At 36.1% G+C, this 16,504-nt stretch overlaps 1 protein-coding gene across 1 annotated transcript; it reads left to right on the plus strand.

Moving 5' to 3' along the window:
* Positions 1-14,806: 14,806 nt before the first annotated feature.
* On the plus strand, positions 14,807-15,529 carry LOC141664926 (uncharacterized). Its single transcript, XM_074470883.1, has one exon. It carries the CDS (start codon positions 14,807-14,809, stop codon positions 15,527-15,529), a length of 723 nt encoding a protein of 240 aa, XP_074326984.1.
* The last annotated feature ends 975 nt before the right edge of the window (positions 15,530-16,504 follow it).

A 16,504-nucleotide genomic window follows, 5' to 3' on the forward strand; every position in this document is an offset into this window, starting at 1 on the left:
ATTCCACCTCCAGGCATGAGGCCACCTGTCAGAGGACCCCCACCAGCTGATTCAGATTCCACTGGGCATTCAGTTGCGAGTGCCCCATTCCAGTCTACATTGCCCCCAGTTCCTTACTACCGGTATGAGGCTCTTCTATTGGAGCGTGATTCCTTGTTGGCCCAGATCAGAGAGCTACAACATATTATTAGGACTACTGATGTTGATCGTGGTGTGAGGGAGCTTCGAGAGGAGATTCATGTGACACGGAGGGTTCTTGAGGCTAGGATAAATGGAGCTACACTACCTGACAGAGGCCCTGATGCACTGATGGGCTGGGCTACTGAGGTGATGGAGGACTTTGAGAGGCTGGCAGGACCAGAGTTTCCTTGGAGTTGAGTCAGGGATTCAGAAATAGAGATGCTGAGCAGTATTGTGATGGTTATGTAGTATGTACAGTAGTGTGTAGTGTGTATTAATAGACTTTTCAGTTGTATTTATAGACTAGCTATGCTGACTAGTGAGTAGGTTGCTGTACCCTTTTGCTTTTACTTCCGAAGAGTCTTTACGCTTGTGCTACCTAAAACTTTTGATCTATATATATCAGTACCTTTTTTTCCTTTTTAGCACTACCATTTACTTTATTGCACCTGTTTTACTTTACCTTATTGCACCAGTTATACCCCTGTGATACCATGTACCCTGTTTTTCATAACTGTTTATATTCTGTAAAGAAGCATGCAATTTACTTAGTTATAACTATTTTCAAAAAGAAGATATTTTTGTTTTATAAAACTTTTCTTTTCTACAAAGAATTTGGTTTAAAAGCTAAATAAGTTGTTTGATTCTTTACAGAAAAATGCCTCCTAGAAGAAATACCAGCACCAACACTCAGAATAAAGAAACCAACAATAATAACAACCAAGATGATACAAATCCAAATATGAACCCAGGACCCATGGACCCAGCAATAGCCCAGATTCTTCAAATCTTGGCCCAACAAACAGTTCACCTGGCACAACAACAACAAAGACAGACCAACCCCCAGGTAACTTTCAAAACTTTTCAGGCAGTAAACCCACCAGAATTCAAGGGTTCCCTAGAGCCGATTGAAGCAAATGTTTGGTTAAAGGAAATAGAGAATGCATTTGCCTTAGTAAAAGTAAAGGAAGAACAGAAGGTTGAGTTTGCAAGTTACTATCTGAAGAATGAGGCCACCTATTGGTGGGAGATGGTGAAGACATTGGAAGGTACAGATGTTATTACTTGGGAGAGGTTTAAGGAATTGTTTTTAGAAAAGTATTTTCCTCAGTTTGTCCAAGATCAAATGGAGCTGAAGTTTTTAGAATTAAAGCAAGGGAACATGTCGGTAACAGATTATGAAGGTAAGTTTGAGGAATTGTCAAGGTATGTGTCGTCGTATGTGGATAATGACAGGAAGAAGGCTAAAAGATTCCAGCAAGGTTTGAAACCATGGATTAGAGGGAAGGTAGCCATTTTTGAATTGGATAGCTATGCAGGAGTGGTACAGAAGGCTATGATTGCAGAGACAGAGAGTGAGATGTTTCAGAAGGAAAAGGAAAGCAAGAAAAGGAAATTTGAAGGGAATGAGGGCCAGTCACAACCAGGGAAGTTTCCAAATTTTAAGAAGGGCAAGTTTCAGCCAGGGAGGAATTTTAATTTCAGGAGACAAAATGCAAGCGACGGAGGCCAGGGCAACCGTCCAGTTAATGCGAATCAGCCGAATCAGTTGAGACTAACATTTCCGGATTGTCCAGTATGTGGGAAGAAGCATGGGGGAGTTTGTAATAAGTTGAATGTAGTTTGTTTCTAGTGCAACCAGAAAGGGCACTATTCAAGGGAGTGCCGAAATTAGCCAGCAAGAGAACCAGCAAATAAGGATCAGCCTATCCGGAATCCAGCAGTGAAGGTTCCAGCCATTGGATTTACGTGCTTTAAATGTGGGAAACCAGGACATATAGCCAGGGATTGCAAGATACCTGCCCCAGTCAGTAATGCATTGAGGATTATGGGATCTACCCCAACAGTGAATGAGACTCCAAGGGCTAGAGTTTTTGATATGTCTGTGAAGGATGCTATCCAGGATACGGATCTCGTGGCAGGTACGCTTAATGTGAATTCTTTATGTGCCAAAGTGTTAATAGATTCGGGAGCAACCCGATGGTTTGTTTCACAAGATTTTGTTAGCAAGTTAAATTGTCCAGTTGAGTGTTTAAATGAAATAATGACTGTGGAATTAGCAAATCAAGAATGTGTATCTGTTAATCAAGTTTGTGGGAATTGTGAGATTGAGATTTCTAGTAGTAAGTTTTGCATAGATTTGATACCATTTAAGTTAGGGGAGTTCGACGTTATATTAGGAATGGATTGGTTATCTAAGCACGATGCCCAGATAGATTGTCGAAATAAGAAGGTAATGGTGAAAACGCCAGACGAAAGAATAGTAACGTTCAAGGGCCAGAAGCAAGTAAAGAAGTTCTTAACAATGATTCAAGCCAATAAGTTATTACGGCAAGGATGCGAGCATTTCGTAGCATATGTGATCGACAGAAATCAGGAGCCAGCAAAACTTGAAGATATTCCAGTAGTGAATGAATTTCCAGATGTGTTTCCCGATGAGTTACCCGGACTTCCTCCAGATAGAGAAATTGAATTTGCGATCGACTTAGCACCTGGAACAGAACCAGTATCCAAGGCCCCGTACAGAATGGCGCCTGTTGAGATGAAAGAGCTAGCAAAGTAATTGCAGGAGTTGTTAGAGAAAGGAGTAATCAGACCCAGCGTATCCCCGGGGGAGCCCCAGTATTATTTGTCAAGAAGAAAGATGGAAGTATGAGACTGTGCATCGACTATAGAGAACTCAATAAGCTTACAATCAAGAACAAGTATCCGTTACCTAGAATTGACGATTTGTTTGACCAATTGAAGGAAGCCAAGTACTTCTCCAAAATTGATTTAAGATCAGGATATCATCAACTGAAGATCAAGCCAGAAGATATACCAAAGACAACTTTTAGAATAAGGTATGGACATTATGAATTTCTAGTAATGTCTTTTGGATTGACCAATACCCCGACAGCGTTTATGGACTTGATGAATAGAATTTTAAAAGAATATTTGGACAAGTTCGTTATTTGTTTATAGATGATATTTTAATTTATTCAAAAACGGAAGAGGATCATGCGGAACATGTGAGAATGGCTTTGGAGATTTTAAGGAAAAAGAAGTTATATGCTAAATTCTCGAAGTGTGAGTTTTGGTTACAAGAGGTTCAGTTCTTAGGACACATAGTCAGTAACGAAGGGATCAAAATGGACCCGGCAAAGATCGAAGCAATTACGAATTGGGAGAGACCGAGAACACCCACTGCGGTAAGAAGTTTCTTGGGATTGGCGGGATATTATCGTTGATTCGTCCAGAATTTCTCAAGGATTGCAACACCACTGACAAAGCTTACACGAAAGAATGAAAAGTTTATATGGAACGACAAGTGCGAAGGAAGTTTTCAGGAATTGGAGCAAAGATTAATCACGGCACCTGTTTTGTCACTTCCAGACGATCAAGGGAATTTCGTAATTTATAGCGATGCTTCTCACAAAGGATTAGGATGTGTTCTAATGCAGCACGATAAGGTGATTGCGTATGCGTTAAGGCAATTGAAACCACACGAACAAAAGTATCCTACTTATGATTTGGAGCTAGCAGCCATAGTTTTCGCTTTAAAGATTTGGAGACATTATTTGTATGGAGAAAAGTGCGAGATTTTCACGTATTACAAAAGCTTAAAGTACATATTCACACAGAAGGAACTTAATATGAGGCAAAGGAGATTGTTAGAATTGATCAAGGATTACGACTGCTCAATTAATTATCTTCCCGGTAAAGCGAACGTTGTAGAAGACGCGTTAAGTCGGAAGGAAAGATTAAATGAGTTATCAGTACCTGAAGAGATATATAAGAAATTTCAGAAATTGGAATTGGATATTAGAATTTGCAAGCCTGAGGAAGCGAAAGTGTACAGTATGACTTTCCACCGGAGTTATTGGAGAAAATAAAGAAATGTCAGGAAGATGTAATGGATCAAGATCTAAATAGTTTGGTAGGTGAAGAATTATGTACGCAAAAGGATGATCAAGGTATTCTGAGGTTTTCATCTAGAATTTGGATTCCACCAGTGACGGAGTTAAAGAATGAAATTTTACAAGAGGCACATAGTTCAAGATATTCCATCCATCCAGGAAGTACCAAGATGTACAGAGATTTAAAAGAGAATTATTGGTGGCCAGATATGAAGAGGAAAATTGCGGAATGGGTTAGCAAATGTTATACCTGTCAAAGAGTTAAAGCAGAGCATCAGAGACCAAGTGGATTGTTACAGCCATTGGAGATTCCAGAGTGGAAGTGGGAATATATTACCATGGATTTCATAGTTGGATTACTAAGGACAAGGGCTAATCATGATGCCATTTGGGTTATAGTGGATAGACTTACCAAGTCAGCTCATTTTCTGCCTATAAATGAAAGATTTTCGCTCGATAAGTTAGTCCATATGTACCTGAAGGAAATCGTAGTTCGTCATGGAGTTCCAGTGTCTATTGTATCTAATCGAGATCCAAGGTTTAATTCAAGATTTTAGAAGAGTTTTCAAGAATGTTTGGGAACAAGACTGAATATGAGTACGGCCTATCACCCCCAGACGGATGGCCAAAGTGAAAGAACTATCCAGACAATCGAGGACATGTTGCGTGTTTGTGCTATTGATTTTAAAGGAAGTTGGGACGAACATTTACCTCTGGTAGAGTTTTCTTATAACAATAGTTATCATGCCAGTATTGGGATGCCACCCTATGAAGCCCTTTATGGACGTAAATGTAGAACTCCAGTGCATTGGGACGAAGTAGGAGAACGCAAAATACTTGGACCTGAATTGGTGCAGCAGACAAAGGAAGTTGTTGAAGTGATCCAGAAAAGATTGATAGCAGCACAAGACCGTCAAAGGAAATATGCAGACCAGTCCAGAAAAGACATGGAATTTGAAGAAGGAAACTTGGTACTACTGAAAGTATCACCATGGAAAGGACTAACAAGATTTGGAAAGAAAGGAAAGCTAAGCCCAAGATATGTCGGACCCTTTGAGATTTTAAAGCGCGTTGGCAAAGTAGCTTACGAGTTGGCGTTACCCCCGCATATGGAGCACATTCACAATGTTTTTCACGTATCAATGCTTAAGAAATATAATCCAGACTCCAGGCATGTAATAGAATATGAGCCAATAGAGCTTCAGGCAGATTTGTCATATGTAGAGAGTCCGATAGAAATTCTAGAGCAAAGAGAGAAAGTATTGAGGAGTAAAGTGGTAAAGCTAGTAAGAGTATTGTGGAGAAATCTAAAGGTTGAAGAGTCAACCTGGGAGTTAGAAAGTGACATGAGAGAAAAGTATCCTCATTTATTTTCTTAGGAGATTCTGAGGACAGAATCCTTTTAAGGGGGGAAGGATGTAATATCCGGGATATATCGTGTAATTATTTTTGCTATTAAATAAATTATTATATGTGTTCAGTATCTATTCTGTGAATTAATTGTTAAGTGTTATCTGTATTTGGATATTTAAAAATAATATTAATTGAGTATTTTAATTTTTATATGTCCAAAATAAAATATAGATAATTGTCATATATTCCTAATTATTTTTATGTTGATTTATGGATTTATAAGGATCATATGAAATTTATAAAATCTTTTTCCGAGTATTTAAAATCTATTTTATAAAAACGGGAACCAACCGACGTCATCCGATGTTACATTTTTGGAACCCGAAACTCTTCCGAGAACTCCTTCCTAACCTAATTGTAATATTCCGAGCATATTCCATGTTTCGACTTTTTCGATCCGGCGTACGGTTTGTTCTGCGCGGGTCTCGGCGCAACATTTTCGATACAATATTCGTTTCGGTAAATTAATAAAACCCGTATTTTCGATAAACGGGAGCTTTTTATTAAACTATCACAATTATCACCTCGTAGTACGTGTAACCAGGTGCTGAGACCAAGACCGCAGTACAAATTGTACTGGTTTGGATAATTATCCCGAAAACTGATACCGTTTGGATCTGTTTTTATAAATAAATGTACCGTTTTATATCCGGAATGATCCAACGGGATACTAATTTTTCGTAATTATAAATAGCCTTTTCCCGTATTTTATTTCGTATCAAAATCATTTGCAGATAGTTAATTTTATAATTTTCAGAGAAAAACCCTAATTTCATAAACTGTTCTAAGAATCAAACAGCAAAACGAAGGCGTTACCGATCTCTGTTTTCAAAGCTCGAGTACTCAATCCAAAGGATTTGAACTGTTCTATCAGATTCTGAGCTTCGTTTTACTGCAGAAATCAAGGTTTATTTTCTATATTTTTATTTATTTTCGGATTAATTTTATTAAAAATATGAATTTTTGTTCGGATGATTGTTTGTATGATTTGATGATTGCATGTTGTAGAGCTTGTTTTCCTGATGATTTTGATATATTATACGTCTGATTTGGAGTTCAATAACATGTTCAAATTTGAGTTTGATTTTCGAATTTTAAAATTAGGGTTTATAACCCGTATGAATGTTCTTAATTGAAATTTGGGGGTTTCTTATTCTGGAATAGATAGATGTTGTGGTATAGTGGATTGTGTTATCTGTGAAATTTGCAATCCAGTCGTATAAGTTTCATGAATCAACGAGATCTGTAGAGAAGGGAGTTGTGTTTTGAATATTTTCGAAGTTCACCGGAAACTGGCAAACTTCACGGCCAAATTCCGGCCAACTCAGGGATTGTTAGGTTGTTTTGATTGCATGATTGTATTCCTGGTAGTTTGTAGATGTGATCTGGAGCTTGTGGTAAGGTGAGGAGGTCGGAATCGTGTTCTCCGGCAACCCCTGCATTTTCCGGCGACGGGGGTGTAAAAATTGCAGTTTGATACCTGAACTTTTGGGGACGATGCGGTTTGGTCCCTGAAGTTTCCAGACTTTACAAATTTAGGATTCCTGTTTTAAAAATGTTTAAAAATCATATTTCCTATTTATTTTTATTATAAAAATTCGTTTTTAATTTCTGAAAATTCTAAAAATTATTATTTTAATTCCGAAAATTATTTTTAATTCAAAAATAAATCTGAATTAATTAGTTAATTAATTTTAGTTAATTTTTAATTGATTAATTGGTCAATTAATTTGAAAATTAATTGATTAATTGATTTAACTAATTATTAATTGATTTTAATTAATTATTTAATTAGATTTAATTATTTAAAAATAATTTAAAAATTCCGAAAAATAGTTTCTAGCTTTAAAATATTATTCTAAATTATTTCAAGGCTCGATAATTATTATAAAATTGTTTCGGAGCTAGAATTGGCCAACCGAACCCTGTTTGTTACCCCGAAATTGATCCAACGGCCCGTTTTAATTCTGAAAAATATTTTAAAAATCATTTTAAATACCAGAAAGCCTATTTATGACCCGAAATGTCTTTATAAAGGATATGTCGTTGATTATGTGACGTATTATGTGTTATATGTGACATGTTGGTTGACTGTCGGTTTACATATTCGATGTTTACTGGTTTATTGCGTAACTTTCAATCCGTTAATCGGATTTGGGCGAAACGATGGGTAGATAGAAGTATGTGTTGAATAGAATTCTATGAGTTGAATATTGATAGATGCGTATGATATGTGAGCAGAAGAGGCAAGACGTAGGAAAGGGAAACAGGTAGTTAAGGAGTAAGACGATTGAGATTGGAAGCGAGTGCGGTGTAGTAAGCTAATACCAGGCAAGTGTTCTCAACTTTCTCGAGATATTGTCATGATTGATATTTCTGTTTTATATTGCAAGTGCTTTGAAGCACTGAACCTTAAACCTTGATTCCATTTATTGATCTTGAGCCGTAACCTGATTCTTTCTAGACCATTGATTGTTGTATACCCAAACACGAACCTCAAGTATACGATACTACTCCACAAATACATACAAACTAAATATTAAACACTGAACCAGATTTCTTACACCTTCAAATCTTTGTATTTTATGCTTTGAAAGACCAAATCCTTGAAACCCTGAAACATTGATTCATTGTTATCCAATTCTTTCATTACATAGCATCCAAACTTTGAAAATACTCTTTTGATCCTTATGCAGATTAAAACCATTTCATTATGGAACATCAAATATTGTTAATGATTCTGGTTATTGTTTATTATTGTTTATTCTGTTATTATGTTAGAATTGGATTGTTTTTATAAAATTGTGGACCAGATTCGTGGTCATACCATATAATGGTCAAGTTAGGCCAATGTGTGCCTTGGATCCAGTAGTTAGAGCAGTGTTGTGTGCTTTGCTCGGGGTTAGTGAGTGACTGATCAGCAACCTAACCTTGGTTTTTAATATGAAAATATAATATCCAATTCTAAATCATAATCCATTGTTCACTTGATATCATAACCATGTTCACCTGATGATTATTATTCTTAGTTTGGTCATTGTGACTTGCTGAGCTAGTTAGCTCATTTGTGCGATATTGTTTCTGTTCTTTTCCAGTTAAAAAGGAACCGGTTGGTACCGAGAATCCCCAGTCCAGCGCGAGAGCTAGGGGTTCAGGTTGATTGAGCTGAGCTTGTAGGCTTCTTTTGGAATAATTTAAGTCTGTAAAAGTTTGTAATAATGTTTAATACTCAGTTTTGAGTTTGGAATAGTTGGGATTTAAACGTTTGTAATATAATAGTGTGTTTGGCTTGTGTGCATACTTTAACCTGTTGCGGTCCGTGGTGGTTGGTAAGTAGGGTCACTGCATATTATCATTATCTTTATTATTGTTATTAGCAGGTTATAAATAAGGTGTGTGGACCCCAAATTTCTGACCCGGGTTTGGAGGGCGCCACACAGGTTGTCTCTTCAACCCTCGCATATCCACAATACTCTTACTAACTTTATAACTTTCTTTCTTAACACTTCTTCTCTCTTTTTTATGATTCTTATTGGATTCTCAACATAGGACAACTTTGCCTGATGTTTTATCGGCTCATATTATATTACATGTCTAGAATTCTAAATTATACTTTTTATACATTGCCACATGAAAAACATTATGAATACGTTGCATATGTGGGGTAACACTAATTCATTTGCTATTTTACCGACATGTTTCAAAATTTCAAAAGGTCCAACGTATCTAAGACTCATCTTTCCTTTCTTTCCCATCGTGGATGATCCCTTTTTCACGGTGATACATTTAACAATATAAAATCTCCTTCCTCAAACTCCGTATTTTTTTTCCTAGCTTGATCTACAAATTTCCTTTTACGGTCTTGTTCCGCAATTAACCTTTTCTGAATAACTTCTTTTGTCTGTTGCACTATTTCGGGTCCAAGTATCTTATATTTTCTGATTTCATCCCAATATATTGGTTATCGACGTTTACGTCCATAAAGAGCTTCGTAGGGAGGCATCCTGATGGTTATCGACGTTTACGTCCATAAAGAGCTTCGTAGGGAGGCATCCTGATACTAGCGTGATAATAGTTATTATAAGCAAATTCCAGTAGGGTAGATGTTCATCTCAATTTCCTTTGAAGTCAATGGCACAAATACGTAATATGTCTTCAATTGTCTAAATCATTCTTCCGCTTTGGCCGTCAGTCAGTGGATGATAAGCTGTACTCATATTCAACTTGGCTTCTTAAACATTCTCGAAAACTTTTCTAGAACATTGAATTAAATCTCGAATCTTGGTCGAATATCATAGACACAGAAACTCCTTGACGAGTTACTATCTCCTTCAATTACATGTGAACCAACTTGTCCAATGAAAATCTTTCATTAATAGGTAGAATATAAGCTGACTTAGCCAACTTGTTCACCATAACCCAATTGGCATTGTGGTTTGCTTTCATTCACGTCATATTATGGTTATACAATCATCATCGATATGTTTCTGTTAAACATTATGTTGAGTACGAGATGCTCCTTCAGGGAGAGGTACAGGGCAAGGGATATCTATTACATAGAGCTTGCGCTCTTGTTTGAGGACAATCCTCAAGTTCTTCTGCCAGTCAAGGAAGTGTGTTTCTGTCAGCTTGTCTTTCTCAAGGACTGATCGCTCAGAGAAGTTATTTGAATTGATTGTCATTTGATATCTACACTATTTAAAATGCATAAGATAAATTATTCTACAGATGATTATTAAATCATGTTCAAGTGATTATTCATATATATATATATTCAAAATATATATCTCCCACTATTTTTATCAAATTAATAGCCCTAATTATTAATTCGGAAATAATATCTTCTATATACTTACTAGTGAGCCAAGATCCAAATTTCACAATGTTTTAGTTCAGCTTTGGCTTTACTCCTAAAACATGATTCAATAAGGTAGACAACATTTGTTAATTATATCAACTATATAACTCTTGGATAGTTTAGTGGAACAATATTTATTCCTATTTATCCAATAAATCTCACCAAACTCTATGCCTCTAAGTTCACAATCCTATTGTGGTAACTTAGTTAAGTCAAACCCAAAGGTCTAAAAAGTATCATATACTTTAACATGCCGTCCCACGATAGATGGGAGTACTTCGCTTTGACGAACCCACTCTTTATCGATCTAGGGGTTAACGCGTTGGACATAATGGAAGGAATCTAAACAACTTAATATAACCATTAGGGTTTTCTTAGTATTATAACGATCATGATCCCATCATAAAGAGATTCCCAATTTTTCCTTGAATAAAATACTTCAAATCAATACTCGTCAATGGTTTGATTTTCAGGCAGTGAGGGAGTCACATCGGTCTCGCTTAAAACCCACAACCTTACAAGTTCAATGAAACCGTTTTTGACAAAATCTCCATATGTCAGGAATAAAGAAGATTTATATTTTATCCTCGATTCACCATTGAAAGCATTAACCCCAAAAAGGCGGTTTCCTGTAACCCATAGCCTAACAGAATGTAGCAGTTCTGTGTTTCATAAACACGAGAATCTCATAATTGTTTGTAAATTTTAAAATCTTGAGTCGTTACAGATTTTATCTTGTTTAGCAGGCATGTCATGGATGACGTATCTAATACATTCATTCATGCATGATTAATCTAATTAAAGCATGCACCATTAGATATTCTATACATACAATCATACATCAATATGTAAAGTGTGGTATGTAAACGTGCTTGGTTATGGCTTTTATCCAATGTGATCCTTTCAAGCTAATGAAAGGGTCAAGGTCAATCTATAATGAATAATATAAATATAATTATAATTACAAGTCTTCATTCTTCTTGTCTCGATTACTGCTTCTCCTCTTGGATCACGCCTCCTTGAAGTACATTACATTAAAACAACCTATATTAATATACTTACATAAGAAAACTCGAGTTACATTCGAGGTAAACGAATTACAAAGAATAAATGACAAGCAAGTCGTATTTAGAAACCAAAACCATAAATAAAAATAATTAACTAAAGGGTCTTAAGGCCATAGCCATACACCATGATATCACATGACACATAACAAAACACTTATAATCTTAACATGGTATCACATATCGTAGTTCAGACTATGTAATCAAACACAACATATTTACCAAAATTCAAATAATTAAAATCAGCTTTCTAAAAACTAAAATCGTTGTTTCGAGGCCTGTAACAACATCCAATGGCTTACAGATGCGAACCTGACATTGTCAGTCTTGCTCAGTGACCCGATTCCAGTCGGAAAACACATATCGTTTGCAACACTCGGACACTGGACATAGATTTCACCAAATATGTTTGGCTTTTTTCAGAAATCGCATCGTATACAATCTCCATAATAAAAACAAAGTATATCATATATACTCACACAACGATACATACAACCATCACATGATTACAAAATATATCATGAATATTATATATATATATATTCAAAATTATATATACAGGCATATACACACACCAAAAATTATATACATGCTCACTTATATCAAAATTGTAAACTTACAACCGAATTAAAACGTTTCACAAGTAGCTCTGATGGAATTGTTGAGATTCGTGGTACAAACGTAGTGGAAAAATCAAAAATAAATATGAAAACTGAAACCCTAAACGGAGGATCCATGCAAAACATGACATTTAATTCGGAGATTAGATGTTTACCTTAATAAAGCTTTTCTTCTGAATGTAATGAACGTTCTGATCTTGATGAACCAACACAGCAACCCTCCTTTCGAAGATCTGCTCTCCAAGGTATCCACATGAATGTCCGATCGTCCAACGATCACCGGAGCCGGTACTAGCTGAGTTGGTTGCCTCTTCCTCTCTCTCCCTTTCTCTCTAGCCTCTCTAAGATGTAGAGCTGCTAGGGTTTTTCTAAAAAAAATGATAAAACTTCTTACTCTAAAAATATACATCTTAATGTATATATATGGGAGAGAGGATTTGGGCCTAACCCTAATCTTAATGGGCTTCTAAAAGGACCCATTCTAATTTTGAATTTCTATTATTATTAAATTTGAATTCTACTATATATACAATTAATCAAGTCATGCTTAATTAATTTAATAATTAAATTCAAATTAATAATAATAAAATATTTAAATTCATAATTTAAATAACAATCTGTTTTAAACGTTCTTTGAGTGTGACCCTTTAGGTTATTATTATATTGGCAATAATTTTATTTTCTAATAATAAAATTATAAATAATGAGTAGCATCTAGTAATACATCATTGCTCCCCAAGTAATAATAATAAATGGTGGTTCAATCAAACCTTTCGTGAATAATGTACAATGTAATATAATTCTATTAGCCTTATATTATATATCAAACTCGAGGCATGCATTGTGTCATCCTCTGTTAACGTTTAATCCTTCTTTCCTTGATCAATAAGTAAAATATTAAACAAATCAGTATTTGAGCACGACCATGTATTTTATCGTCTTACTTAATCAAGAGACCAATAATATCACTCCTTTATTAAAGGAGGGCTAAATCCCATCTAGATCATTCATATTTCTCATATGATTCATAATATACTCAATGTCTACTTTTATTAATACCCGGTCAAGGATAACTTTCAATAGTATCAAAGTATATTAATTCTCGTATATAAATATAATGATTTCAGGTCAAAGGACAAGTACATTATTATCACTGTGAGATTAACTTATGACACTTTAAACATGTAGTATCTCACAACGGGTCAATCCAGCACCATGTATTTAATACATGTGCCTGTGTATTGACTTTAGTATCACCATAACTATGATCAATAAGATGTGATCATCAGTCAACAAACACACTAGTCTCAACATATTTATTATCGTCCCTTAACAATAATACTTGACTAGGGACCTTTAGGAATATCAATACTGTTCTCATAATCTCATTTCTAAGTCACGTACTTAGAAATATAGATTTACATATAATATTCCAAGGATATTTATTAATCTAACATTTTATCGCAGAAAATAAATAAATAATAAATTACTAAAGAATAATTCATAGAATTATATTTAATAATCCAAATATTTCATAATATAAACATAATAGTGTTGTCTCTAGGGCACAAACACTAACACAAACGTCATCACACACAAGTTAAATGTTGATCCTAGCTACACCCATGTTCAACAGAAAAGAAGAAAATTCGCGGCGGAGAGGAATAAGATAATTAACGATGAAGTCGACAGGCTTATGAAGGTTGGGATGATAAAAGGTATAGAATACCCCGAGTGGCTAGCAAATGTCATCATAGTACAAAAAAAATGGGAAATGGAGAGTTTGTGTCGATTACACGGACTTGAACAAAGCTTGTCCAAAATACCCCTATCTACTACCCTACATCGATACCATGGTGAACTCAACAACTGGACATGAATTGCTTACATTTTTTGACGCTTCAAGTGGTTTTAATCAAATTCAAATGTAGCCATCTGATTGCGAGAAGACAGCATTCATCACGGACAGAGGATATATTGCTACTTGGTCATGCCTTTCGGACTACGCAACGCTGGGGTTACGTTTCAAAGGCTTGTCAACAAGATGTTCATGGACCAGATAGGTAAAACAATGGAAGTTTACATAGACGACATGGTGGTCAAGTCTGTAAACACTGAGAATCATGTTCGTGACCTACATGAGGTGTTCAACATATTGGGGTCATACAACATGAAGTTAAACGCGTCTAAATGTAACTTTTCTGTGTCATCAGGGAAGTTTCTCGGACACATGATGACCAGGAGGGGCATTAAGGCTAGCCCAGAACAAATTAAGGCAATTTTCGAGTTACAGAGTCCATCAAACGTTAAAGACATTCGGAAACTGACGGGAAGAGTTGCAGCCTTGAACAGTTTCATCTCACGATCATCAGACAGATGTAAATTATTTTACGATGTTTTAAGGAAAAATAAGGGGTTTATGTGGTCAGAAAAACATGAAGATGCACTTAACGACCTGAAGAAATATCTCACCACTCCTCCACTCTTGTCTAAGCCTCTTCAAGGAGAGGACCTTTTGTTTACTAGTCTGTTATAGATCATGTTGTGAGGGGAGTGCTCGTCAAAGAAAGCGAAGGTGTCCAGTCTCCAATTTATTATGTCAGCAAAAGCCTAGTAGATGCGGAAACAAGGTACACGTCTCTAGAAAAACTGGTGCTTGCATTGGAAATGACTTCAACTAAATTAAGGCATTATTTTGAATCACACAAAATACATGTCACGACAAACTTTCCCTTGATAACTGTCTTGAGCAAGCCTGACTTGACGGGAAGGATGGCAAAGTGGGCCATATGTCTGAGCACTTACGACATCATATATGATACAAGGAGTGCCATAAAATCACAAGCTCTAGCTGATTTTATGGCTGATTTCAGTCCAAGCCAAATGATGACAGCTGAGGAGGAGTTTCAACGAGTCATTTCAAGGGTGGACACCAACCCATGGACACTGTATACTGATGGAGATTTGAAGGTAAATGGAACGAGATTGGGGCTTGTACTCAAAGCCACCAATAACGAAGCCGAGTACGAAGCACTGATTGTGGGGCTCATGACTGCTAAGGACATGAAGGTCAGAAACATTGATGTAAACTGTGACTCATCGTTAATTGTTAATCATGTCAATGGTTCCCATGAAACTATGGATGCCAAGATGATCACATACTTGGACATCACCAAGAAATTGACGAATTATTTTGACACTTTCAACATACAACAAGTTTCAAGAGAAAAAAATGTACAAGCTGATGCACTAGCCGGTTTGGAAGCTATTTCTAAGGGTCTCGACTTAAACAACATTCCAATTATTCATATCACGAAGCGTGTTGTTGAATGGTTGGTTCATGACATAGAAGTGTTGGCTCTTAATCAACAGGATGACAATACCAATAAAGACATGGATAGCTGGATTCGAACATACAAAGATTACTTACAACTTGGTGTTAAACCAAACACCAACAATGAAGCTAGGATCCTTAGGATGAAAGCTTCAAGATGACGAGCTGTTTAAGAAATCTTCTACGGGGCTGTTTCAAATATGCTTGAGAAAACACGAGGCTGACATGGTATTAAGAGATGTACATGAAGGAGAGTGTGGAAATCATTCCAACGAAAGAAATCTCTCATTAAAGATTCTATGTTTGGGTTAACACTGGCCGACACTAAGATATGATGCTCTAGATTACGCAAGGAGATGTGATGCCTGCCAAAGATATGCACCTGTCAAACACCAACCGACTGAGCACCATAACATGTTTGCTCCCTCTTGGCCTTTCATGAAATTGGGAATGGACATTGTGAGGAAGGTGCCACCTGCACCTGGGCAAAAGGTGTTCATGTTGGCCATGAAAGATTACTTTTCAAAATGGATCGAGACAGAGGTGTTCAAGCAGGCCATGTCAAAAGAAGTGATATCGTTTATCAAGAGAAAGATTCTTTGCAAGTTTGGTTCAAAATGGATCGCGCGCTATCACAGCACGGGCGCGCTGACCTACTTAAAAAAATTCTGAACTTTGTTTTCTTTGCTAGTTTTTTGATGGCGATCAACGAGCATTCATCCAAGACACCTTCCTAACACCATTCCAAGCATAAAAACAATGTAAAATCCTTCATTCTTCCGACTATGCCCTGAAATGCAAAACACTACAAAAACACATCAAATACACAAATAATTTGAGTACAAAACATCAATTCGAGCCTTTATTAGATGTTATAAGTGGATATAAATGCCACTTAACACTATCCCACTGGCTACCTTTGACTGATCATTTGAAACCAAAATCTTGCCACAACCCGGTACAAGTTGATATGAATACACGCAGTGAATAACAATGAAACTTTACAACTCAAACTAGTTTTTTTGTTTGACCGGATATTCAAAGGATATAAACAAGAAAAGTTTTTAGAATGTATAAAGATAGATTGTGAAAGCATTTATTGTAATCTGAAAATATGAGACGTGTCTTCTTATTTT

The sequence above is a fragment of the Apium graveolens genome, chromosome 6 (genome assembly GCF_009905375.1).
Source record: "Apium graveolens cultivar Ventura chromosome 6, ASM990537v1, whole genome shotgun sequence".
NCBI lineage: Eukaryota > Viridiplantae > Streptophyta > Magnoliopsida > Apiales > Apiaceae > Apium > Apium graveolens.

What these genes read in the sequence shown, in the direction of transcription:
- LOC141664926 (XM_074470883.1), top strand. Translation starts at nt 14,807, where the DNA reads ATGGCAAAGTGGGCCATATGTCTGAGCACTTACGACATCATATATGAT.